Source organism: Emydura macquarii, unplaced genomic scaffold (assembly GCF_026122565.2).
Source record: "Emydura macquarii macquarii isolate MOO-44397 ecotype Brisbane River unplaced genomic scaffold, CSIRO-AGI_Emac_v2 contig_2422, whole genome shotgun sequence".
NCBI classification, from domain to species: Eukaryota; Metazoa; Chordata; order Testudines; family Chelidae; genus Emydura; species Emydura macquarii.
Window position 1 is genome coordinate 6085215 of NW_027132559.1, and position 27040 is coordinate 6112254.

The 27040-nt window shown below is 39.1% G+C and overlaps 1 protein-coding gene across 3 annotated transcripts in view; it reads left to right on the plus strand.

Annotated features, from left to right (window-relative positions):
- Positions 1 to 27040, plus strand: part of OSBPL10 (oxysterol binding protein like 10) — a 168805-nt gene that overhangs the window by 136767 nt on the left and 4998 nt on the right. For all 3 annotated transcript variants that reach the window (XM_067561842.1, XM_067561844.1, XM_067561843.1), the window contains 4 exons: positions 7309 to 7792; positions 17306 to 17492; positions 18895 to 19077; positions 20847 to 21000. In XM_067561842.1, coding sequence (XP_067417943.1) covers positions 7309 to 7792; positions 17306 to 17492; positions 18895 to 19077; positions 20847 to 21000 — 1008 coding nt within the window. The remainder of the gene's footprint in view (positions 1 to 7308; positions 7793 to 17305; positions 17493 to 18894; positions 19078 to 20846; positions 21001 to 27040) is intronic.

A 27040-nucleotide genomic window follows, 5' to 3' on the forward strand; every position in this document is an offset into this window, starting at 1 on the left:
TTTTCTCTGAAATGAAGGATTTGCCCAGTGTGGGTTATTTTGTCCTTATGTACTTGCACATATACCTCCTTCTCCTAAAATGATTGAAATAATAAGACAAAATAATATGAAAAAGACAGCTTCAAGATTAAAAAGTCCTTTAATCCATTGCAAAAATAATATCAGATACCTGTAGCGCAAGTAATGTTTTATTCTGCTACAACCAAAGTTTCACTACTTAATTTCTGAATTACTTCTGTTGTCAATTCTTAGAGGTGAGAGAAACATCCAGGCTTGCTATACTACTTGTATTTTTGTTTTTTGTTGGTTTTTGTTTTGTTTTGTTTTGCATTGTTTTACCACCCCACAAAACACCTGAGGGAGCAGTAAAACTATTTGTCTAACCTATCAAGCTAGCTCTGAGCTTCTTAGGAAATGGTGATGGCAGATTTCTCTGTAGATTTCCAATCCCTTCCCTCTATCTGCTGCCACACAAACTCCGCAGATACAAAATATGAGGTGAATGAGAGGAATATTAAATGGAAGCTATATCAAGGGGAATGTTAATATCTAGTTTTCTGATCAAACACTTGTCATCCAATGTGGGAATCAAATACTTAGGTTTTTTTTGCCCCAAAGGATAATAATTTACTGTTGAGTGTGGGTTTGTTTTTTGTAACAATGTAAATACTATTAAGAAAAAAAAAAGTTACAAAAATCTGTGCTCTGACCTTCTCAGATCACATTGACAGAGTATTACAGAGGACTGGGTGAACTTTGGAGAACACTGATGAAAGGCTTCTGCCCTTAATACTGGCAAAATGTTAGTGTGTGCCTGTATAGATGTTTATGCTGAATGAAGAATAAGAAACACATTGTGTTTTTAGGTGTGCGTGATGCATGAATGCAGGTAGTAAGAGTATCAGTCAGACCATTGTGTTACCACGGGCACATGTCATTCTTCTAAACATTTGGGAATTAAAAAAAAAAAAAAAAAAGAACTGACTGATTGGTGTTTTTTTCTTTTTGTTTTAAAAGGTCTAGACTGCTGACTGATACAGGGAGGCAACCCTTATCCCTAAAAATGTATAGAAACAAAGTCTAGTTTATTTGGTGATAGTACTTTTTTTCATTTTTAACAGTTCCTCTCGAAATCTAATCCTAGATAACTTTGATACTGGTCAGTTTTTGGGTCTGCAGGAGCTAGGTGTGACAGAGGGGATGTTGCAATCAAAAGATGTTTGAAATGACTTGGGTTTAGCTTTAATCATTTTTTAATTTCCCAGTGCCTATTCTACTAGGGCTTTTTCTTTAGTTGCTTTCATAAGCTAGAAATTGTCATGTGATACATACATGGCCAAAGAGTGCTCTTCTGAGCACTTAGTGGCATTTGCTCCTGAAAGACTTATCCATTAAGTTCATAAGCCATATCAAAGAAAACGGCATCTTTTCCCTTTCCTAAGGACTGGTTTCTTGTTATGTTGGTATTTCAGCATTGCCCGTGGCTATATACAAACTGACTCAAGTTTCCTAAGAAAATAGTAATAGCACGTTAGTGTTGCAGACGTGCTCCCTGCTGGAGTGAGATGTGCTGCCACATTTCATATTCCACAGGTGCCTAGTATCCTCCCCTCTCTTCCTAGTTATTGCTAAATGGCTGACAACATATACAGCAACAAAGTCATGTCATAACACAGGAGAGAACGAATACATCCGTTTATCATAGAAGAACACACTAGTTTCTTTTCCCATGTTAAGCAACTTTTTGCTTGTTTTTCAAATTACATCTGTCTTGAAAGCTTAGGAATGGGATGCAAATGCCCTCTTTTTACTTCTACAATGACTTGTTTCAATAGTGGAATGCTTCTATCCCTCTTAAAACAGTGAATTGTCATCTCAGGGGGAAGTAGCTGTGTCAGATACTCCCTTCAGTAACATGGCAGCCCAATTGTCCTGTCTCACAGCAAGATGGATAAAAATCAATTATTTTAACTGGAAAAAGAAATCTGATTTTTATTTAAATCAGATTGTTTAATAAAAATCAAATGATTTTTTAAAAAAAAAATCTGATTTAAAATTAAATTTGAAATTATGGCAATTTATGTTAAGGCCTAAATGTATTATAATCTTCTTATAATCATGTACATGCAAAAATAATATTAAGATGTACATATTTGCTTACAAGTTTTAAAGCAAGCCAAACCACTGAACTAGGACTTGTCACTGGCTAAGCTCCTGGAACCAGGGTTTGCTGAAGTGTTAAACCAACTTTTGACAGCAGTAGCTTCTTCTGTAGGCACAGAGAATGCTTTCTTGTCCTACTGTATGGAAAGAAGGACAGGAGACAGTTGATATGATTTTATGTACAAGTGCCCTACCATCAATTAAGCGTTGGCCCTGCCCCCTGACCCTGTATGATTTTAATCGGGCCACAACTTTATTATTAAATGTCTGGGAGTAGCCGGCAGATAAAACTATACAATGAAGGTAACTCCATGATCATTTCAATATTTACCCGGGAGCTTGCACCAGCCCCCTGCTTTTTTCATCCTGCTCCCCAGCCAGCCCTTTGCTGGGACTTTACCATTCCCACCTTGAGTGAGGGTTAAGGGGTGGGCTCACTGTTGTGCCAGTCACATGAGCCCTGGAAACCCCTCCCCACCGTTCCACTCCTTTACCAAACACCACCCTTTTAGGTCCTTCACCAAGCCATTCATCTGGTCACGGTACCCTTTCCCATGGCGTACCTGCACTGGGACATCTGCCCCACATTCACATAATGAGTTGTGACTTCATAGCCCAACTCCCTTCTCATAACAAAGCACCACCTCCTTCCTCTCCTCCTCCCCCCCCCCCGCCCGAATCTGCTGTGGGGAAGGGGGAAACCCCCCTCCAACCCCCACAGTGGCTAGTCTGGTGGTGAGGGAAAAATGTCTTCCCAATCCCCTGAGAAAGAAGCGATTAATATGATGTTCACAGCAGGTCCTGACCAAACCTGCTATTTTGCCACTTCCAAGAGGAGGGAGGGTGGGTGCTGCTCCGCCTGGTCCGGGCAAAAGGAGCTTCTTTTGGTGGGTTTGCCCGTTTTCAACTTCCCAGTCCTTCAGGTCCCTGGGGATGAGTCAACCTTGCCATGCTGACCCACTCCCTCTTTTGCAGCAGCTTCTGAGCCTGCCTCCTCTTCAGTTCAATCAGTTCAATTCACTAACTACAGGTCATATTGCCTTTGTTTAATAAATCAGTTTTAAATGCAAAAATGTGTTGAGAATCTTTTGAAAAACCCTTTTTCTTGTGTATCCAGTACACTTAAGGTAATTTTATTTAATAAAAAAAGCATTTTGAATTTCTGTATAAATAGGGCATGGCACAAATAACAAGTGTGATCATCTAGTAAATAAGAAATGCATTGATTACCATTTTCTAACCTAATAAGTGTAAAATTAAGAATTTGAATAATTAAAGTTAAGCTTTGTAATTGCTTACATAAATATATATAGATATAATGTATCCTTCTGGTTACCAAAAAGCACCAAATTTAGAGTAAAGGCTATTTTTAGTTGTAAATCAATGTTTTAATTGTTAACAACCAATGAGAATCAACCTTTATTTAGGAAAATAACTAAAAAGCACACATGCAAAATAAGATTAAAATTGATTAATTGAATTTGTTTTCAGAGTTGTAGCCATATTAGTCTCAGGATATTAAAGATGCAAGGTGGATAAGGTAATCATTTTATTGGATTCTGTTTGATGGCTTCTGTTTGATGAGAGAGACCAGCTTCTGAGCTTACACACAGCTCTTTTATAAGGGCTGGGAAGATCTGGCCCAGACCTGAAGAAGAGCGCTGTGTAAGCTCAAAAGCTTGTCTCTCACCAACAGAAGTTGGTCCAATTAAAGATATTATCTCACCCACCTTGTTGTCTTAAATTAAAGTTTTCTGCTTGCTGATTTCAAATCATTGCTTTGGTTTAAATCAGTCCATCCTGCCTCACAGCGAACAGTGGCAAAAGAAATAAATACGTTTGGTCCTAAGAAGCCGCACATTTACTTTCTCCAACTGGCACTTGGATCTAGTGACAGTTTTAAACAAAGCTTTTAAAGGATCATGGTCATGGCTACCCTGAAATGGGATTAAGTGTTGTGGGTTCATAAAATCCTGTATAGGCAGACTGTAATGCTATTCTGAGTCAGTCCATTCTCCCCATCCCCAAAGAGGAAAGCAGAACATCTATTAGACTTTTTTCTTCTAATTGTGAAACCCCAAGAGATAGCAAGAGCTGTCATTCCTCTAGTGCTTTTACATGGATTCTTTAGTGCAGATGACTTAGGCTTCCTGAGCTTGCATTCCCCAAAAATACTCATTCTATTTAAACCGATCTGCAATTTTTTCTTTGCGTCCGTGTCGCCCAAAGGGAAAGAAGAGACAGCCTTGCCCTTTTATGCAAATGTAAAAATTTCTAGAGTGCCAGGGACTGTTCCAGTTACTAGTGTAAATATTCTCATCTCTAATTCTGTACAAATTTCTGGGCAATGAGTTGTGTTAGGTTGTGGAATTGTCTCCCGGGGAAGGGGAAAGAATTGTGCTGCTTTAGTTAGAGCATGGATCATTATTACTATATTTGGAGAATGTGCATTGACAGGAAGGGGAGATACAGTAGCTTTCCCACCTCTCCTATGTGTTTCTGTGAAAGAACTATATAAACTGTTTAAGGCTAATTTCTCAGAATGAGGGTCAACTCCAAAAATTGACCAGAATGTTTTGGACTGTTTATTAGTGCATGGTAGTGTTAAATACCTATATATGAGACAGTTTTGTATTTCATAAGAGAGAACATTTTACAGGTATTTTTAGGACTCTTAAAAGTTACATAGATTTAAAACCCAATGAAATAACTCAGTGAAAGCTTAAAAATTTGAATCCTTTTTCAGCTTCAGAGATTTTATTTTTGAAACTGTTTAGTTATTTTGTTGTTAGCTGGGGAGCCTTTCTGGTTATATAGGAATTTAAGTCCTTTCTTGTAAACTTTTTTTTTTTTTTTTAATCAGAATTTTGAGTTGGAATTCTCTCTCTCAAATTTTTTAATTGGAAGTTGTAATGATATTGAAAGTATCCAGTATTTTTTTATGCCTGTTTAAGCAGTTATGCTGGCATAGTTATGTGGGGCAGCTGGCTCCAGAGGATAAATCCAGCTGTGGAGAGCGTGGAAATGAACACCAGGATGTTGACAAGCAAGCTTGGATGTAATAATTGCAGCTTTAAAATGTAATCACAAAATCTGCAACATCTGAAATGTGTTCCTACAGTTTCCCCCACTCTCCATCTTCCCCTGTGCCCCTACGTAATGAATACGTTGTTGAAATATCACTAACACTTCCTGGGGATTGAAGAACATGAAGGCTCCCCCCCACCCTTTTTGTTTTTAAGGCTATCAACCTCCTTTTGATGCACACATTTTTTTGAGATGTCCAGCTAAAGATTTTTTTATATAATCTGAGTCACTGATGCACGTAGCAACTACGATGAATTGCTATTTGAATTATACCGGACAATAAATACGTGGGCTGAAAGTGAATATTTTAAAATGTTAGTTATTTTTCAGTCTGTGAAACCAGTTTTTATATTGTTTGTGATGATCTTCTCCCACTACACTTCAAACTGGAATCAAATTTAAAAAACAACAACCCCTCTCCCATCCTCCCCCCTATTTTTCATTACTGAATATTTTGAATAGGTAAGCCAATATGATATAAGGCATGTGTCATGCAGCTTCAGCAGGGCTCCATGCAAAGTGCAGAGATCCAAATACATGCATCAGGTTGCAGGATTGGGGCCTAAGTCCAGTAGGAGAGGTATTGCTGATAGAGTCCCCAGTGGTGTACAGGCCCAGCAGAAAAACATAGCATCGGTTCCGCATGATATGTTTAAAACAGCCAAAAACGATGAAGGGGTACATAAAAGATACAGAACTGTTCACAGTATGAATACATTAGCAAAGCCCTTTACATCAGTGCAGCTGTCTTCCTTCTTCTTGGATATGAACAGTAACTTTGCAACAATACCAGTCTCTGCTGCCTGCACAACAGCCGTTCTGATTCACTTATTAAATGCTAACCTATTGTATAGTAGCATATGGCATTGTGGGTTTGGGTCATTGAGAGAATCCATTCAAAGAAATATTTGTGAATTGATTGTAATTTTATAATTTGAATGGAAATAAATACTTGACAGCTTCCATTATGTTTTTTCATAAAAGGGCTTAAACTATGCATGAGTCTGATTTTATAACAGTGAGGGGAAAGCAAGATTCCTTACATTCGAGGTGGGGATGGTACCATTCTGTCCTTGCCTGATTCTTGGAGTAGGGCAAAAGGATGAACTGAGAAGAGGTGAGTGATGGAGAAAGGCGGAACTTAAAGGAGAGGAAAGTTAAAATTCACTTGTCAGAATGAGTGTAGAAAGAAGATCACAAATGTATTCACTTGAGAGGTATTCCTAAGAATAATCAATACTCCTCCTCCAACAGCCTAGCTTCCAATTTTCCTGTGGCTCCAAACATATTCCCTGTCAGTGATGATAGACCCTGGAAAAATGTCTGTCTGACAAGGACACATCTGGCACTTCCCGTTCACTTTAAGCCCTGTAGATGATATATTGTATGTCTCCCCTGTTAGTTGTAACTCTTCACTGTCTTCGCTGGTGTAGTCCTGTGTAGAGGAGGAAGACATTATTTTGTGTTGCACAAATCTCTGCTATTCTTCAGTGCATCTTAATAGTTTTCAGTAAAACTAGTACCAACAAAACAATATTCCTGTTACAATCATCCAGTAAACATGGGTTATATGTTCTCACTTACCATTTGGAAACATCCTCTGAAACGTTCATTAGGCTGGGAGTTTGGGAAGTCTGATTTTTTTTTTAGTAGTAATTCAACTCAGATTTGTGTGGTGGCAGAATTCAATTAACTTGTACTAAAATGTGTTTTCACATTCTCAAACAATGAAGACTTCTAAGAACAGTCGGTTGTTTATTAGCTGAATGGGGGAAGAGGGGAAATATCCAAGCAATTGGAATAGAGGATCCATGTCACTTCGTCTGCACTTGAGAACCATAATGAAATAGGAAAGGCTTGTACAGCTATCAAGACTGCTATTTTTTCCTTGATTCAATATTCACATATTAAGCCAAGAGAAACTGCTCTCTGGCAGAAGTGGGGGAAACAGCTCTCATAAAGCTTGGCTCAGCTAAAATTGCAGCTGGCTTAACTATTTACTATCCCTGTAGTATAATCATGGGGAATCATATCTGCCTTTGTCTGCTTTGAATACAGGTAGTGCTTCCAACGTTTATTTTGGAGAAAAGATCCCTGCTGGAGATGTATGCAAATTTCATGGCCCATCCAGACCTGTTTTTGTCAATTGCAGCTGGAGCCACTCCCGAGGAAAGAATTATCTGCTTTGTGGAGTATTATCTAACAGCCTTTCATGAAGGCCGAAAGGGTGCGGTTGCCAAGAAACCCTATAACCCAATAATTGGTGAATCCTTTCATTGCTCATGGGATGTGCCTAAAGACAAACTGAAATCGTTCAGAACTAACAGTGCCTCTGTAGTTTCTAAGGACCAAACCAAGGAGTTTGGCCAGGACCAATCGGAGTGCTACAAGCTGAGGTTTGTAGCTGAGCAAGTATCCCATCACCCACCAGTATCTTGCTTTTACTGTGAATGCAAGCAGAAGAGAATGTGTGCGAATGCCCATATATGGACCAAAAGCAAGTTCATGGGAATGTCGATAGGTGTTTCTATGGTAGGTGAAGGTAAGAAACATGCTTTGCTTTATTTTTTGGGAGGGCATTAGTGTCAACAAGAAAGAAAGAAAATCATAGATGAAGCTTTGTTTTGTTCTTTTGTTAACTCCAGTAAGGTTAAAAAAAAATCTTAATCTTGCTGTTTATTGCTTCCATTAATTTTAAAATTAAAATATCAATACTTGTGTTGAAGACATTGTCCAGATTTTATTCACTTTTAGTATACATATATCTTGTGTAATATGTGTGTCTTTATTTTTGAGACTATTAAAATATTACACTTTAGAAGTTTAATCACATTGTACTGGCTAGAAAGTAATGGAAGACAGCTTTATTTATTACAGTACCTTACAGTAACAGTTGTATCACAGCTCAACATACAATCACCTTTAAAGTAATCATTCAGTATGTGAAACTACTGTAAACTATTACCAGAAGAATATAGAATAGGTGTATATTTTCATTTGAGCCTTTTCATCTGCTTTTACCTGGCTTCTGTTAGATGAAGAAATACATTTTTAATAAGTCTTACTAGGCTACCTTTTCAGTTTTTATATCAAGTCACACAGATGAGGCCATGTTTTATTATTGGTTTGCAATGCAATCAGCACATTTGCCTGTTCAGTGATAAATCCATTGATGAAAATTATTAATAAATATAGAAAATGTCAAATTATAATTCATTAATGTATGCTTTGGATTGACAAGTACTGATATATCAGCTATTAATGTTGAATCTCCGTCACTGAAGGTTTTTAAGAACAGGTTAGACAAAGAGCCGCCAGGGATGACCTAGACAATACTTAGTCCTGCCTCAGTGCAGGGGGCTGGAGTAGATGACTTATCGAGATCCCTTTGAGTCATAAATGTCTATGATTCTATTCGTTACTTAAACAAAAATATGTATTGGAGCATCTTGGTCAATTCTCTTGCTACTCAGGATTATTCTGTTTGTACAGCACCTAGCACAATGGGGTCCTGGATCACAAATAGAGTTCCTGGGCACTATCGTACTACAGATAAATAAATAATATTGTCTGCATGTCTTTTCTAGTGTTTTGTCCCAGATAGATAGTTTTAAGATTATGGTCTTAGTTAACCAGCTAGCAGGGGGATAAGAAGCACTAATAATAAATAATTGTTTGTTCTCATCACTGCGTTAGGTAAGTATTGCTGAAATATTCATAAATGTTTTAAAAGGTAGATGCATGTAATGATGGACTTTGGTAAGTGACTGTCCAAAGAAATTATCATCTTGTGATTTCAGATACAATAGGATTAGCAAAGTAACATAGTGAAGTAAAGAACAAAATCAAATAATAGAAAAGTGGTACTACAAATTCTTTCCTAAAGTTAGTACTTTTCAGTTGTTTAGTTATTGCAAAATGGAGCAGTCTTGAAACATAGATGTTACTTGTTTTAAGACTCTTGGAGTCTAAGTCCTGCAATAATACTGCTGTTTTACTTTTTTTTTTTTTTTTTTTTTTCCTGTTTCAGGCAGTGTGACACTTCGTCGGAACCATTGCTTTTTACTTTGCAACATATAGGATAATGGGAATCAGGAAGGGCGTGCCAGAGAAGCTAGGGAGCTAGGTTTCCAATAGCTCAGTAGTGGGTGGGAGGGTGCCAGTCACTGAAGACCTATTGGCTCTCGTGACTTTATTTCGCCACGTTTTTCTTTCTGTTATGAATTATTTTTCATAGTGGAAGAGGAGTGTTTATTGAAACTTCAGGCTTGTGTACATGGGACGCTCAGGAAAATTAATCCGAATTAATTTAAAGGTGTGAATGTAAAGTGGATTAGTGAAACTGCATTAAACCCCTGTGTGGAGACACACTCATTCAGAATTAAAATGACCTTAAAATGAATTATATTAAACCGAATTAAGGCTATTTTAATTCTGAATGTGTGTACACATACAGGGGTTTAAGGCAGTTTAACTATTTTAAATTCACACCTCTAGTTAATTCGGATTAACTTTCCTGAGTGTCCCTGTGTAGACAGACCCTTCATTCTTTAGTATTTAATACAGAAAACACTCTTGATAAATTATACAGTAGGTCAGAAGATTTAACCTACTCGCTGTTAGTGCACATGGTGCTCTCAGGATTTGGGGTAACTGGCCGGGGTCTTGATGAAGCCTCCCAGAAGTTCCAGACATATTACATTTTCTAGGACTAAAACTAAGATACAGGAGGTGCTTCAGAATTAACTGTCCATTGAGATATGGAGGAAGATCATGTATCTCAATAGAGTGAATTCCTCCCCTTCCTCCAAGGCCCTGGAGGGACCCTTACATCAGGGATAGGCCTTGGGGAGTGTTTGCAGGGGGCTGTCCACCCTCTGTGTATTGCAAAGACTGTTGCCCCATTTCACAACTGGGATTTGGGGGAAAGGGAGGGGCATGATGATCTGCCGCTACAGATCTTCTGATCATTTCCTTCCACTTACTCGGAGAAACAAGCAGTGCCGAAACAATTCAAGCCATGCAGCTATAGTAGCAACCGTGGGGCAGTTGTTCAGTGGCCTAGGAACTCTCTGGTGCAGCCCAGGTGTTCATGCTGTGTTCTGAAGACAGGATTTGGTCCGTAGGCAATTCCCACCATTCTCTTTTTTTAGGCTGCCTGCATGCAGGCTCTCAAAAACATTACTGCTTTGGTTTATATTCAGTTCACATTCAGAAGGATCTATTCACAAGTATGAAGGCTAGAAGCCTAATTTTTAAAAATGAAAACTTTAATTATGCAGAAACTGATGTGTAAGATTCTTTCTCCCCAGAAAAAATTCCTACTTACTGTTGTTGAGTGGACTTGTCAAGCCATGCAAAAACTAAAAACTACTCTAATATTTTTCTCTCTCATGCATTGTATAATTAATATGAAATCTGCATCAATTTATAAGATTTTTGGGGAGTGCCTTTTCTGAACTATTGATGCGTTTTTGGGATGGTTGAACTCTCTTGATCTTGAATTTCAATGCACCTGAAAGCACCTATTAGTTGTCCAGTAATGCAATGCCCATTGTCTTTTGGCTTGAAATATTCCTTATGTTCTTCGGTGTCTCAGAGAATATCCTTTGCATTACAACATGGAACTGCTTTGTAAGATATCACTGTGTGTGCTGGTTGGCCTAATCAGATCATTTTTGTCCTTGTTTCTTTTCTTTTTTTCATTTCCTTGCCTTTTCTTTCCCATTTTTCTTTCCTTCTTTCTCTCATTTTCTCCATGGTGTGCATGCTGCTTTCTCTTCGTTGTTACAACTTTCTTCTTCCAGCTATATCTGGATATTTGTATATATGCATTAATAGATGTTTTTAAAAGTTATGGGTGTGTGTGTGTCCTTGAACTTCTGCTAGACTATTAGGAGTTTTAGATTCTGCAATATGTTATTGAAAAAGTAATTTACCCTGTATTTACAATATGGTCTCTGGTTTGACCTATGTCTGTATTTTGAATAATTTAATGTTAATATACAGGTTTCTCCATAGGTACTAAATATACTACATTTAGAGCAGTTTTTTTTCCAGTATATGAAAGGCATTTTCCGACAGCGCACTAGACAGTTGAAATAATTTTGCTATAATTCATGATTCAGACAGTTATATGGTAGATAGCATCTTGCTAACATCATCTTGCTATATTTAACAGAATGATTTGTATTTCATTCTGTAACTAGGTTGTGACCTGTGTGTTGAAGAACACACAAAACCAGGATGTATTTAACAGCCTTGCTTCTGAGCATCTAGTGACCATTTTTGTTGGTGGCTGCCGAGTGTTGAATGAGATTTGTTATACTTCTATTGCCTATTTGCATAAATGGTGTAATAAAGAATTCTTGGAACTAGATTGGGTCAGGAATACATTGATAATAGTCTTGTGGTTATTGTGAAACTTCTTCCGTTCCTTGCAGCTCATCACAATGACCTTGTTGTGAGGGGCGAGCTTGTTTCGTGACTCTTTTAAATCAATAATAAGTGCGTATGTTAAATAAGAATAATGTGGAAATACAGAAGCGCCTATATGAATTAAAATAGTCATGGGGTTTAATGACAGTAAGATCTCTTCATTCAAATGCTGTAGATCAGTTTTTAGAGCATGTTGCAGTCTAGAGATGGCAACGGCAACTCAGTATTGAATTGATTGGTTTTTTTGTCTTGGTTCTTTGTTCCACATGAATATCAACCAGATGAGCTGAACATATGGAGTGATAGAAATCAGCATGCATGTAAGAGGTGATGTTAGAAATCCATGTAGCTGCTTTCTATGCTATCCTATCATCTCTGAATGTGGGAGATGCATTACAGATAAAAATTGATCTTTCCACAATGCCAAGCTCTGGTTAATGTTAACTGATGCTTTAATGGAAAGAAAAGAGGATGTGATAAAATAGAATGGTGTTGGGATTTAAATTTGCAAGGGAAGGGGGAGCAAAAATAACCATTGCAGTATATAAAACTGTTATGGAAGAAAAGAGCCACCAAACAGATGTCACAGAGGGCAAAAAGTCTTAGCTTATTTTAGTGAAAAGGCAGTGTTTAATACATGTCTAGCATAGAACCACTGAGGTTCCTTTCATACTGGGCTGTATTGTTTTGTTGCAAGGCAGCAAAATTCATGAAGATGCAGAATTCATAACGCTGTGAATTAGATTTATAGCTTAATTTTACAAAGAACATAGAGTTCAAACTTTTGTTGTGGGTTGTATGTTTTTGTTTTACATAATCAGATGGCTATTAACTTTAAAAAAAAAAGATGACGTGTGTATTTTTGGGTGGTATTTTAAAAATTAAATGGAAACTTTAAAACTTGTAAAGGATTTGGTACGAGGGATGCCATCTTTTGCAGAGGGAATGCAGATATAGTATTGAATGAATAATCTGTTGTGGATTTTGCAGCTTCTATAATGCATACTTCCACGGGAGCAAATGACTCTTAATTTATCAGCCCTCTAGGGCATTTATAGCTGAATGTTTCAGGTAGCTGAAGCTAGCTTAAAAATTAGTAGTAGATTAACCATAGAAATAATTTTGTGTTTACAATATATTTTATCCAAGGCTTTCAAAATATTCTTTCCTTTTTCCATCTAGCTCAGCATCCTGTCCTCCGACAGTGACCAGGGCCAGGTCCTTTAAAGGGAAGGAATAGAACAGGGCAATTATCAAGTGATTCATTCATTCCCTGTCATCTAATCCCAACTTCTGGCAGTCAAAGTCTTAGGGATACCAATCAAGGGGTTACATTCCTGCCCATTTTGGCTAATTGACATTGATGGACCTATCCTCAATGAATTTATCTTATTCTTTCTTGAATCCTGTTATACTTTTGGCTTTCACAACATCCCCTGGCAACGAGTTCCATAGGCTGTGTGTTGTGTGAAGAATTACTTCCTTATTTTACTTATGTTTACTTATGTTTGTTTTAAATCTGTTGCCTGTTAATTTCATATGGTGACCAATGGTTCTTGTGTTATGTGAAGGGGTAAATAACACCTATTTATTCACTTTCTCCACACCATTCATGATTTCATAAGTCTCTGTCATATCCCCACTTAGTTGTCTCTTTTCTAAACTGAACAATCCCCCACTTGTTAATCTCTCCTCACATGGAAGTTGTTCTATAAACCTAATAATTTTTGTTGCCCTTCTCTGTGCCTTTTCCAATTCTAATATACTTTAGATAGAACTCCTCAATGAGTGTGAAACAAACAATGCAACACAAATGATTTAAACACTCATGAGACCATAGGAGTGAGATTCTACTGTTCCACTGTTACATGATTTCACTGCATGAATCATTGTAGCTGTTCATACACCACAGCCTTGTATGCCTTAACCAAAACAAACATTTAGTCCCTGTCTAAGTGATGTGATGAGTAACACAGATGAAGTGTGAGAAGCCTGTTATGTTAGGAAACTGCTCTAGGCCATTGATGACCCACACATGATTTGTTGTTCATATTGATCCTTGAACAATCAGAGGAAAGCATTAAATTGTATGTCTCTTCTGCAGTTAATTATTGCACTATTGACCTAGCATCTCATCTATGTATTTCATCACTATTTATTGCAGGAAAATGAGTTCACAAAGTTACAGCATCAGCAAGAGATTGGGGGGAGAGGGACTCAAGGGCTGGAAGGGACCTCAGGAGGTCATCTAGTCCATCCCTCTCATACTGAGCAGGACCCATCATATCTAGACTATCCCTGACAAGTGTTTTGTCTAACCTGTTTTTAGAAATGTCCAGTGATGGGGATTCCATAACCTGTTCCAGTATTTAACTATCCTTATAGTTATGTTAGATATTAGGAAAAACCTCTAAATCTTCCTTGCTACAAATTATGCTGATTACTTCTTGTCCTATCTTTGGTGGACATGGAGAACAGTTGATCACTGTCCTCTTTATAACCTTTAATGTATTTTAAATGTGCTTTTTTTAAATCTTTCCTCATAGATCAGGTTTTCTAAACTTTTTATCATTTTTGTTGCTTTCCTCTGAACTTTTCCCATGTTGTCCACATCCTTTCCTAAAGTGTGGCACTCAAAACTGGATACACTACTCCAACTGAGGCCAAGTGCCAAGTAGAGTGGGACAATTACCTCTCATTTTTTACATAAAACTCTCCTGTTAATACATTCTAAAATATTTGCTTTTTTTTGCAACTGCATCGCATTGTTGGCTCTTATTCAGTTTGAGATCCAGTATACCCACTTTTCCAGTATACTTTTCAGCAATACTATCACCTAGCCAGTTATTACCCATTTTGTATTTGTACATTTAATTTTTACTTCCAAAGTGTAATACTTGGCACTTGTCTTTATTGAATTTCATCATGTTGATTTCAGACCACTTCTCCAATTTGTCAAGGTCATAATGGATCCTGTCACCAATGGATGTTAAAAATTATTAGTGTAAATTTTTAAGGACTGAATTTAGTTTATAATGGAGGGAATAGAACTGAAACAGAATTGTAAGCTAATAATCCTAAAGAAAATTGTACTTTTGCTCAGCAAAGCAGAGTGAAAGGCTTTTTCTTTAATGCTGATTTATTTGTCTTACACTGGTTTCTGTTTATGCTGCAGCTTAGGTATGTCACTCTTCAGCAATAAGGCTGTCACTAATAGGAGGTACAGAAATGCCAACTGCAATTACAAGGCACATTTTCAGGATGGCGGTGGTGATGATTTCTTCCCATGTAAACTTTCCTGTAGTCATGCTGAGCAAAGTGTGTACTTCACCGTTGTAATGTTTTAGAAAAATCCACGGCTGGCCCATGGGGCTTGGGCTGTGGGATTGTTTCATTGCTGTGTAGGCTTCTGGGCTGGGGCTGGAGCCTGAACTCTGGGACTCTCCTGCCCTGTGTGGTCCTAGAGCCCAGGATCCCGCAGCATCCTAGGCCCCGGGCTCCCGCCTGAGCCCAGAAGTCTACACAGCAATGAAATAGCCCCACAGTCCAAGCCCATGAGCTGAGCTAGCTGGCACAAGCTAGCTGTGAGGTTTTCTTTGCTGTGTAGACATATCCAATGAGGCTTAGCCAAAACACACGCACACAGCTTGCTTGTTAAGTGTGTGTTCATTCTTACTTTCCATATTGTCGGTATTTATTCATGGCAGCACTGAGACTACAGCCAATGCAATAGATTAAAAATAGTTTACTGTATCACTCTACTGTACTGTGCTTGTGCTGTTGCATTGCCCCACCTTCGAGACATCTTTCATTTAAACTCTGAATTGTTTAGGTTTGTGTTTATATCCTGTACTGAGAATATATTTTTATATTGGCAAAAATAAAATAGTAATTTATTTGTATGTTGTGACCTTTGCTTAGAAGAAAATGGTTCCATAGCTAAACAGATACGGTGAAGGTTTTTACGTCCAATTTACATTAAAATTGTTGTTTAATGGTTAAAGATCCTCTGAATTCTAAGTATGTACTGGCGCAATGGGTTATTTTAATCTCTGTTCCAAAAAATTTTTTCCTTCAAAGCCGCCATTTTGTGTCCTAGGAAGCTATTAAAATGAAAAATAAAAGAAGCATTAAAATCAAAGTCGGTAGAACAAACTTTATTTTTGATGACTGACCTTTCTTAAGTTGACCTGCTAAGGATATTTGGTGAGACAAGGAGGGTGAAATAATATCTTATTGGACTCAGAGTATTTGGTGTTGCAGAATTCATATGCAGCCTGTATTTGTATTGTTCACTTTCCTATTTGCTGTACTTGACAAATGTCCTTTGCTTTGAAAACCCACCCGCTGTTATGATGGGACCGAACTGCTCTAAGTGGTGTCAGAGGCTAGGGCTCGTCTACACTAACAGTGCTTCAGGGGTGCAGCGGTGGTGCTTAGTGAAGACGCCGTCTACACCGATGGTAGAGTTTCTCCTGTCGGTGTAGGTACTCTGTCTCCCCAAGAGGAGGTAGCTATGTTGACAAGAGAAGCCCTCCCACTGTCTACACCGGGGGTTAGATCGGTACAACTACGTCACTCGGGGTGTAGAAAATCCACACCCTTGAGCGGTGTGATTATACTGACAGAACCTGGTAGTGTGGACCAAGCCTCAGAAGCAAAGATCCTCTGACTAGGCAAGGAGCAGTAGCTAGCTTCCTCAGCCAGCTGTGGAGATTCTCCCACCCTGCTGCTGCTGGCCTCTAACTGGAGCCAGATGGATTCACAGTGCGGTTCCAGCCATCACAGACACGTCACATGCACAGCAAAGAGTAGAGCAAACTAATGCCGTGGGGAAAGGGGGGTGGGTCAGATGGCAGCACATGGGATCCCCAGGAGAACTGAAGGGTACTGTGCTGCACACAGGCTTCTCTTGGGGAGAGGTTGAGAGAGAGAATGTACCACACGTGGCAGATGTTTAGATACCTCACTTAACACACTTCTGGAAGGCACTCAAATACTACAGCGATGAGGAAAGCATAAGCACCTATATAGAACAGAATAGAATCAAATCAAAGGGGAGAGCACAGTTGGGAGGACAGGCTGGGGGTGGGGGTGAATGAGTTCCCGTAAGTGGATTCTGTTACTAGAGGCGGGGCCTAGAAAGAATGCATGGGGAGAAGTCTGTTATATTGAGGGAGCAAACATCTAGCTGACTTCTTTCCCCTGGCCCACTCTCCTCAGGGTTCTTTGTCCCCAAAGGGCTTTTTATGATGGGGATCGAGAGAGCTACAAAAGTATTTCAGACCTACTGAGTTGACTCTTGTGAGAGATTTTTTTCCCTTGGTCTTACCAGTCTTGTACCTGTTTTTTTTTATTGCTAAACCACGAACATTATCCGCAAATGCAATTATCCAATATCATTTTTAGGTATCACGTGGTTAAAATTCAGAACTGAAGCAATATCTTTTTTATGTTTGAGCAGATTTCTTCTGAGGGAGGTTTGCTGGTAGAGGCACTCTGACTTGATGGTGAGGGTCTCCTATTACTCTGCGACTGTGTGCATTACCTTTTGCTGTGGCTGCATGTTCTCATCAGTATGCTAGTGTCATTTCACTTTCCAACTTCTCTCTCCTAGGTGTTCTTTACTTAATGGAACATGAGGAAGAGTACGTGTTCACACTGCCTAGTGCCTATGCACGGTCTATACTTACCATTCCGTGGGTGGAGCTTGGAGGTAAAGTCAATATTAACTGTGCCAAGACTGGCTATTCTGCTACTGTCACATTCCACACCAAGCCTTTCTATGGAGGAAAAGTTCACAGGTATTGAAACAGCTGTCTGTTGGCTTGCTTCCTTTTGTAGTGTATGTTTTGACTTAAACATATCTGTTTGTAATTGAATTTTAAAATTGCCTGGACACTTAGACTTTAAGGTCAGAAGGGACCATCATGATTATCTAGTCTGACCTGCGCATTGCAGGGCACAGAATCTCATCCACCCACTCCTGTAATAGACCCCTAATTTCCGGCTGAATTACTGAAGTCCTCAAATCATGGTTTAAAGCAGGGGTCCCCAAACTTCCAGCTGCCAGGGCCACATCACTCAATCTTGCTCTTATGGTGGGCCTGCTTGCTCCTCCTGGCCAGGGCGCTGGGCCCATGTCATGTGGGAGAGGGGTGAGGGAAGGGGCAGGGCTGGGAGGGAGGGAGCGCCTGCTGCGCGGCCCTGCTTGGGGCCTGGAGCGGCTCCTTCTGGCAAGGGCGCAGGGTCCACGTCATGGGGGAGAGGGACGGGGCCAGGCCGGGGAAGGGGCGGGGTCGGCAGGTGGGAATGAAGACTTGGCACACCACTTGTGAAAGGTTGCTGACGCCTGCATTATGTTATGAAGGGTCGCACGTAATTGTAATGCCACTGGACTGAGCAGGCCGGTCAAAATGTGTCGGTGGGCTGGATGCGGCCCGCGGGCTGTAGTTTGTGGACCCCTGCTTTAAAGATTTCAAGTTACAGAGAATCCACCACTTACACCAGTTTAAACCTGCGAGTGAGCTGTGTCTCATGCTGCAGAGGAAGGTAAAAACCCCCCAAGGTCTCTGTCAATCTGACCCAGGGGAAAATTCCTTCCTGACCCCAAATATGGCGATCGGCTAAACCCTGATCTTGTGGGCAAGACCCACCTACCAGGCACCTGGGAAAGAATTCTCTGTACTAACTCGGAGCCCTCCCCATCTAGTGTCTCATCACTGGCCATTGGAGATATTTGCTGCTAGCAGCTGCAGGTCAGCTACCTGTCATTATAGGCAATCTCATCTGATCATCCCCTCCATAAACTTATCAAGCTCAGTCTTGAGACCATTTAGGTTTTGGCTCCCACTGCTCCTCTTGGAAGGCTGTTCCAGAACTTGTTGATGGCCAGTTTAAATCCATTTATTCTTATGTCTGCACTGGCGCTTAACTTAAATAACTCCTCTCCCATCCTGGTATTTCTCCCTCTGATGTATTTACAGAGAGCAATCATATCCCCCCTCAGCCTTCTTTTGGTTAGGCTAAACAAGCCAAGCTTTTTGAGTCGTCTCTCATAAGGTAGGTTTTCCATTCCTCGGATCATCCTAGTAGCCTGTCTGTGCATCTGTTCTAGTTTGAATTTAGTGGATTATAGTTCTTTTAATATGCTGTTGCTAAAATAAACTGTATGTTTTATTGTGGCATTTGTCATATTGGAATTAGGGTTACAGCTGAAGTGAAACATAATCTCACCAATACGATTGTGTGTAAGGCACAAGGAGAATGGAATGGCACACTGGAATTTACGTACAGCAATGGAGAAACCAAAGTGATTGATACCACCAAACTGCCCGTTATCCGAAAGAAGATTAGACCAATAGCAAAACAAGGTCCATTTGAATCAAGGTGAGGATATGGCCATGAGAGTATTCTGTTTATGAAGACTGGACAAAAACTTAATAGGGAAGCAAACGTATATTCATGTACGATTCAGTAAAGCTCTTGTTTTGGATAGTATAAATTCTCTCAGGCAGTGAATAATGAAAGCTGCATACAGGATTCTTCAGAACAACTTTTGGTCCATAAACTGCAATATAACTGCTGTTCAGTGTGGGTTTCATAAAGTTTAAAAATGAAAGGTAATCAAAAAATGAAAGGTAATCAATGCAATTTTTATGTTTGCTTCATTGTGAGTAGTTGCTAAGTTGTCATTTAAATGAAATTGTCATTTAAGTGAAATCAAAAAATGAAAGGTAATCAATGCAATTTTTATGTTGGCTTCATTGTGAGTAGTTGCTAAATTGTCATTTCTACATATTCAATTTTATGTCTATTTCTCACAGCTTTATATTAGAATTACTGACTGTGTACATGACATAATACTTCAAAAAAAATTGTCATGCAATCAAATCTTTCACCTGACTCTCTGACACACTGTATCAGAGAACTTGCTCTGGAATTTACTGTAAATATTTTTTATGTATTTGTCACTAGAAAATCGATATTTTGATGTATCGGGAACATCATTATGTTGCACCTGTTAATTGCCATTTGAGAGACTCTTAAAGAGCATGAAAGAATTAAGTTTCACCTATGGATATATTCTGTCTATTTTACAAATAGGTGCACTGGGTCAAATGAAGTGTTCTAGCCAATAGACATGCTCCCTCTCTCATAAATGTTTTTTTTTTTCCTATATCCCAACCAGAAAAAAATGAGCGTGAACGAGAGAGCCAGCCATTCCAGTGTGTATCTGTTTTGTTTTTGACACTAGCAAATGAACTATAAATACTCAATCACTGTCTGAATACTCACAATTTAACAAATGTTAAATATTGGCTGTCTTAAACACCACTGAAAATTACACAATGCAAAAGAATTTAAGTGTTCTGACAGCTTTTGGTCCCTATTTCTACATGTTGCACAAGGTTACTACTTGCACTCTAAATTTGGTTTCTATGCTCGCCAGACACATAGTTCGTATAGATACTGTCAAACAGTTAAGGACCAAATTTGGCTCTCAATTGAACATTATTGTAACCTGGTAGGGACTGTCACAGTCATTTTATCTTCTTGTGTTCTTTTAATACACTACTTTTTAGTTCAGAAATAGAAGCTTTTTAATCAAACACTGCACATTATCTTCACTGATGAGCTACAGGTCTGGAAACAAAGCAGTTATCAAAAATCATCATGTTGATTCGAAGATGTAGGGCCAAGTTTTCAAGAGCTGAGTACCCAACAGCTCCCATTCAGGCACCTAAATGAAGTAACCAGATGGGACCTGATTTTCAGATGTGTTCAGCAACCATAGTTTAATATGATGGAGGGAGAGACTTCACACTTGCTAAATAGGGAGGAAATTCTAGGGAAAATGTATGTATTTTTAAGCTTTGAAATATTATAAACAATAGACATGTTAAACCATGACTACAGTAAATGTAGTTGACAGTATCTTTTAAAATATAATGAGAACAATTAAAAAGTGATAGTTCAAAGTCTGTTTGAGATGGTACAAGTAGAATACCAGATAATAAACACACTATCATTGTCTGTCTGAAAAAGGACTGGCAAGTTTATCCTGCGGTTGTATGTTACTTTTTACAAGGCCCTTCACTGTTGCTGAGGAATTCTCATTCCATTTTGTCTGTGTTTATTGATGATCAATCACTCAGGCATCTTTGGCAACATGTTACCAATTCCCTGAAAGAAGGCAATATCGATGCAGCAACAGAGCACAAGCACCTCCTTGAGGAGAGACAGCGAGCAGAGGAGAGGCAACGTGTGGCTATTAATACACCATGGAAACCAAAATATTTTAGCAAGGAGGTAATGTGAATCACATCAAAGCATTTCTTTGTCGTTTTAAGATAGTAAATAGGAATGTAGTGGAGTTTCCCAGTACAGTGAGGAGTGTGTGCGCAAACAGTGAAAATCAACTTTTGATTTATACCATTGTATAAATCTTTCCAAACTTTGGCTCCTAAAAATTATCATCACACACTTCCTTTAGATTTTATAAATCTTGTTCTCCTTTTAAACTGTCTCTTATCTTGCCTTTCATTAAATGTATTTATGCCTGAAATTTTAAAAATTGGGTTCCTATGAATAGATACCTAAATTCATATTTTTCGGCCATTTAAAAAAAAAAAAGTAGCTTGATGCTCAGCACTGACTTAGAATTTAAGGTCAGAAGGTACCATCATGATCATTTAGTCTGACCTCCTGCACATTGCAGGCCACAGAACCTCACCCATCCACTCCTGTAGCAGACCCCTAGCTCTGGCTGAATTATTGAAATCCTCAAATCTTGATATAAAGACTTCAAGTTACAGAGAATCCACCATTTACACTGGTTTAAACCTGCAAGTGAGCCACGCCTCTGTTGAAGAGGAAGGTGAAAACCCCCCAGAGTCTCTGCCAATCTGACTTAGGGGAAAATTCCTTCCTGACCCCCAAATATGGTGATCAGTTAGACCTTGAGCTCGTGGGCAAGACCCACCAGCCAGACACCTGGGAAAGAATTCTCTGTACTATCTCAGAGCCCTTCCCATCTAGTGTCCCATCACCGGCCATTGTAGATATTTGTTGCTAGCAGTCGCACTTCAGCTACGTGCCATTGTAAGCAATCTCGTCATACCAACCCCTCCATAAACTTATCAAGCTCGGTCCTGAAGCCAGTTAGGTCTTTTGTTCTCACTGCTCCACTTGGAAAGCTCTTCCAGAACTTCACTCCTCTGATGGTTTAAAAACCTTTTTCTAATTTCAAGCCTAAACTTGTTGATGGCCAGTTTATATCCATTTGTTCTTGTGCCCATGTTGGTGCTTAATTTAAACAACTTCTGTCCCTCCCTCTGATGTATTTATAGAGAGCAATCAGATCTCCCGTTAACCTTCTTTTGGTTAAGCTAAACAAACCAAGCTCTTTAAGTCTTTTCTCATACAGCAGGTTTTCCATTCATCGGATGATCCTAGTAGCCCTTCTCTGCACCTGTTCCAGTTTGAATTCATCTTTCTTAATCATGGGAGAACAGAATTGCACACAGTATTCCAGAGGTTTCACCAGTGCCTTGTATAATGTACTAACACTTCCCTGTCTCTACTGGAAATACCTCACCTGACGCATTTAGGACTGCGTTAGCCTTTTTCACAGCCACATCACTTTGGCATCTCATAGTCATCTTGTAATCAACCAGTACACCTCGGTCTTTCTCCTCATCTGTCACTTCCAACTGATATGCCCCCAGTTATAGCAAAAATTCTTGTTGTTAGTCCCTAAATGCATGACCTTTCACTTTGCACTATTAAATTTCATCCCATTTCTAATTTACAAGGTCATTCATATTTCCCGTTGACCTCAATGTCAGTGAATTGAAGAGAAAGGGAGCTATGAACAGCAACTCTGAATATCAGGCAATTTTTATGGAGCTGCTTAACCTTAAGCCACCAAATTGGACATTTTGGGGTGCTCAGAATAGAGTAGAAACTATGTCCTGTTAGTAATTCCCTATGCTCTTTGTCTCAGCAATACTGATTGTTTGTTCAATATTATCCTACTAAGAAGCTGAAAACCCTGGATGTGAAATTTAAACCAGCTGCTTTAGAGAGCTGTGGATTTTTTTAGTTTGTTTTTAAAAACAGTTTTATATTTCACCTGCTTAAGTGAACCAAGTTTGACTCTCAGGCCCATCCTTTCTAGGAGCAAAGTGTAAAAATTTAGTACAGTAGAACCTCAGAATTACAAACATCTCAGGAATGGAGGTTGTTTGTAATTCTGAAATGTTTGGAACTCTGAACAAAACATTGAGGTTGTTCTTTGTAAAGTTTGCAACTGAATCTTGACTTAATACAGCTTTGAACCTTCATTATGCAGAAGAAAAATGCTGCTTTTAACCATCTTAATTTAAATGAAACAAGCACAGAAATAGTTTCCTTACCTTGCCAAACATACCCAGTTCCTTCAACTTTTGCTCATATGACTTGCATTCCATTCCTTTGATCATTTTTGTCACTCACCTCTGGATCTTTTCTAGTTTCTCTACATCCTTTCTATACATTGGTGACCAAAATTGGACATAGTACTCCAGCTGAAGCCTAACCAGCACCGAGTAGAGCGGTACTATCACCTCCCATGACTTGCATGCTATACCTCTGTTAATGCAACTTAAAATTGCATTTGCTTTTTTTTTTTGCAGCAGCAGCAGCATTGCATTGCTGACTCATGTTGGGGCTGTGATCCACCACAACTTCCAGATCATTCTTAGCAGTGCTCTGCCAAGCCCGTTTTCCCCCATTCTGTATTTGTGCATTTGGTTTTTCTTCCCTAAGTGTAGTACCTTACATTTGTCTTTGTTGAATTTCATTTTGTTCTGTATAGTCCAGTTCTCCAATTTATCAAGATCCCTCTGAATTTTAGCTCTATCCTCGATAGTATTGGTAATTTGCCCTAGCTTTGTCAGTATGCCCTAGCTTGATCAGTATGCTTTCTATTCCTACATCCAAGTCATTAATAAAGATGTTTAACGACATTGGACCCAGAACAGATACCTGTAGAACCCTATTTGAGACTTCCCTCCAGTCTGACGACATTCCATTAATAGTTAATAGTAAACTTTGTTTGCGGTTGTTTAACCAATTATATATCTACTTCATGGTGGTTCTGTCAAGCCTGCATTTCTCCAGATTACTTATCAGAATATCATGTGGGACTGTTTCAAAAGCCTTGCTGAAGTCCAAATATATTATGTCCACTGCATTCCCCCTATCCACCTAATCAGTTGCCTTGTCAAAGAAAGAAATCAAGCTGGTTTGGCATGATTTGTTCTTGGTAAATCCATGCTCGCTGCTAGTGATTTACCCCTTCTTCCTCCAGGTATTTGCGAATTGAATGTTTTATACATTGCTCTAGTAGCTTCCCAGATATCAAAGTCAGGCTGACTGGTCTATAGTTCCCCAGCTTCTCCTCTTTTTCCTTTTTAAAGATGTGCACTATGTTAGTCCTTCCCTAGTCGTCTGGAACTCCCCTGTAATCCATGAGTTTGTAAACATTATTGCCAGTGACTGTGAAATTTCTTCAGCTAATTCCTTCAGAACTCTCAGGTGAATAGTATCTGGCCCTGCTGACTTGAATTCATTTTAAATGGGCAGAAGATGTCTGACATGTTCTTTACTTATCGTGATCTGCATCCCTTACCCTTCATTGTCTATGGTAACTTCGCTAGTCATCCAGTCACATGTTGGTTTTTTGTGAGAAGACTGAAGGAAAGTAGGCATTGAGCAGCTCTGCCTTCTTGTCATCTTCCATTACCAGCTCACCTTCTCCATTGAGCCGTGGACTCTCACTGTCCTTGATTTCTTTTTGTCTGACATATTTAAAGAACCCCTTCCTGTTGTCTCTAACCTTTCTTGCCAGCTGTAAGTCATTCTTTGCCTTGGCTTTGCTGATTTTTGTCCCTACACGCTCATGCTATTCCCATGTATGCTTCCTTGGTGACATGCATCTCCTTCCATTTCCTGTATGTATCCCATTTGGTTTTTAGATAGCTAAGAAGCTTCTTGTGCGGCCATATTGACCTCTTGTGGCTCTTATCTTTCCTCTGTGTCAGAATAGCTTGATGTTGAGCCTCTAGTTTTACATCTTTTAAGAACATCCAGCCCCCTTCAATTGCTTCTCTGGAACATCAGTTCGTTTTCGAAGAAGCCATAGCCCTCTTGCTGACACCACCCGCGTAGCCATGCGTTTGCTTCCACAGTCCCTGCCCAGGGCTTTTCCTTCAACAGGGAGGATGGATGAGAACACCATTTATGCCCCAAACTCTTTTATCCTTCTTCCCAGAGCCATGTAGTTATCCACTCAAGGTCATTCGTGGCAGTATTGTTGGTGCTCATCATTGGTGACCACCTAACAAGGATGGTGATGGTGAATTGCTCAGGGAGATTAGAGAGGCTACAAAAACAGAAAATCCAATAATGGGGGTCTCAGCTATCTCCATATTGACTGACTTAGGATGGGATGCAGAGCTAAAATTTCTAGACGCCGTTAATGATTGCTTTTTGGAGTGGCTAGTCCTGGAGCCCACAAGGGGAGAGGCAGTTCTTGATTTAGTCCGAAGTGGCCAAACAGATGAATATAGCAACAATAATGTAATTAAATTTAATATCCTTGTAGAGCATTAAAAAGCAAAGAAATGCATCACAGTAGCATTTACCTTCAAAAAAAGGAACTACACAACAGCGAGGAAGGCTAGTTAAATGGAAATTAAAAGATACAGTTGCAAGAGTGAAATGCCTGTCAAACTAAATGTATACCCCCACATAAAACCCCACCCCACAAACTAGTTAGAGGATGATAAAATGCCACCATGGCTAAACAGAATGAAAGAGGCAGTTTGAGACAAAAAGACATCCTTTACAAATTGGAGGTCATATCCTACTGAGAAAAATAGAAAAGAACATAAACTCTGGCAAGTCAAGTGTAAGAGTATAATTAGATAGGCCAAAAAATAATTTTAAAGAGCAACTAGTAAAAGACACAAAAACTAACTGCAAAATTTTTTTGAAAGTACATTAGAAGCAGGAAGCCTGCCAAACAATCAGTGGGGCCACTGAACGATCGAGGTGCTAAAGGGAGCACTCGCGGAAGACAAGGCCATTGTGGATAATCTAAATGAATTCTTTGCATCAGTCTTTGCTGCAGAGGATGTAAGAGAGATTCCCATACCTGAACCATTCTTTTTAGGTGACAGATCTGAGGAACTGTCCCAGATTGAGGTGTCAGTAAAGAAGGTTTTGGAACAAATTGATAAGTTAAAAAGTAATAAGTCACCAGGACAAGATGGTATTCACCCAGGAGTTCTGAAGGAACTCAGATATGAAATTGCACAACTACTAATGGTGGCATGTAACTTATCACTTAAATCAGCCTCTGTACCAGAGAACTGGCAGATAGTTAATGTAAAGCTGATTTTTTTAAAAAAGGCTCCACAGGTGATCCTGGCAATTACAAGCTGATAAGCCTAACTACAGTACCAGACAAATTGGTTGAAGTTATAGTAAAGAACAGAATTTTCAGATACATTCATGAACATAATGTGTTGGGGAAGAGTAAGCAGGGCTTTTGTCAAGGGAAATCATGCTTCACTAATCTATTAGAATTATTTGTGAGTGTCCAAAAGAAGTGGACAAGAGTGATCCAGTGGATATAGTGTACTTGGACTTACAGAAGGCCTTTGACAAATTCCCTGTCCAAAGGCTCTTAAGCAAAGTAAGCAGTCATGGGATAAGAGGGAAGTTCCCCTCATGGATCAGTAACTGGATAAAAGATAGGAAACAAAGGATAGAAATAAATGATCAGTTTTCACAGTGCAGAGAGGTAAATTGTGGGATCCCCTAAGGATCTGTACTGGGACCAGTGCTATTCAGCATATTCATGAATGATCTGGAAAAAAGTTTAAACAGAGAGGAGGCAAAGTATACAGATGATACAAAATTACTTAAGATAGTTAAGTCCAAAGATGACTGTGAAGAATTAAAAAGGGGTCTCACAAAACTGGGTAACTGGTCAACAACGTGGCAGATGAAATTAAGTGTCGATAAGTGCAAAGTAATGCATATTGAAAACATAATCTAACTATACATTCAAAATGATGGGGTGTAGATAAGCTGTTACCACTATAGAAAGAGATTTTGGAGTCATTGTGGATAATTTTCTGAAAACATCTACGCAGTGTGCTGCAGCAGTCAAAAAAGTTAACAGTGTTAGGAGCCATTAGGAAGGTGATAGAAAATAAGACAGAAAATACCATAATGCCACTATATAAATCCATGGTGTGCCCACATCTTGAATACTGCATGCAGTTCTGGTCGGCCC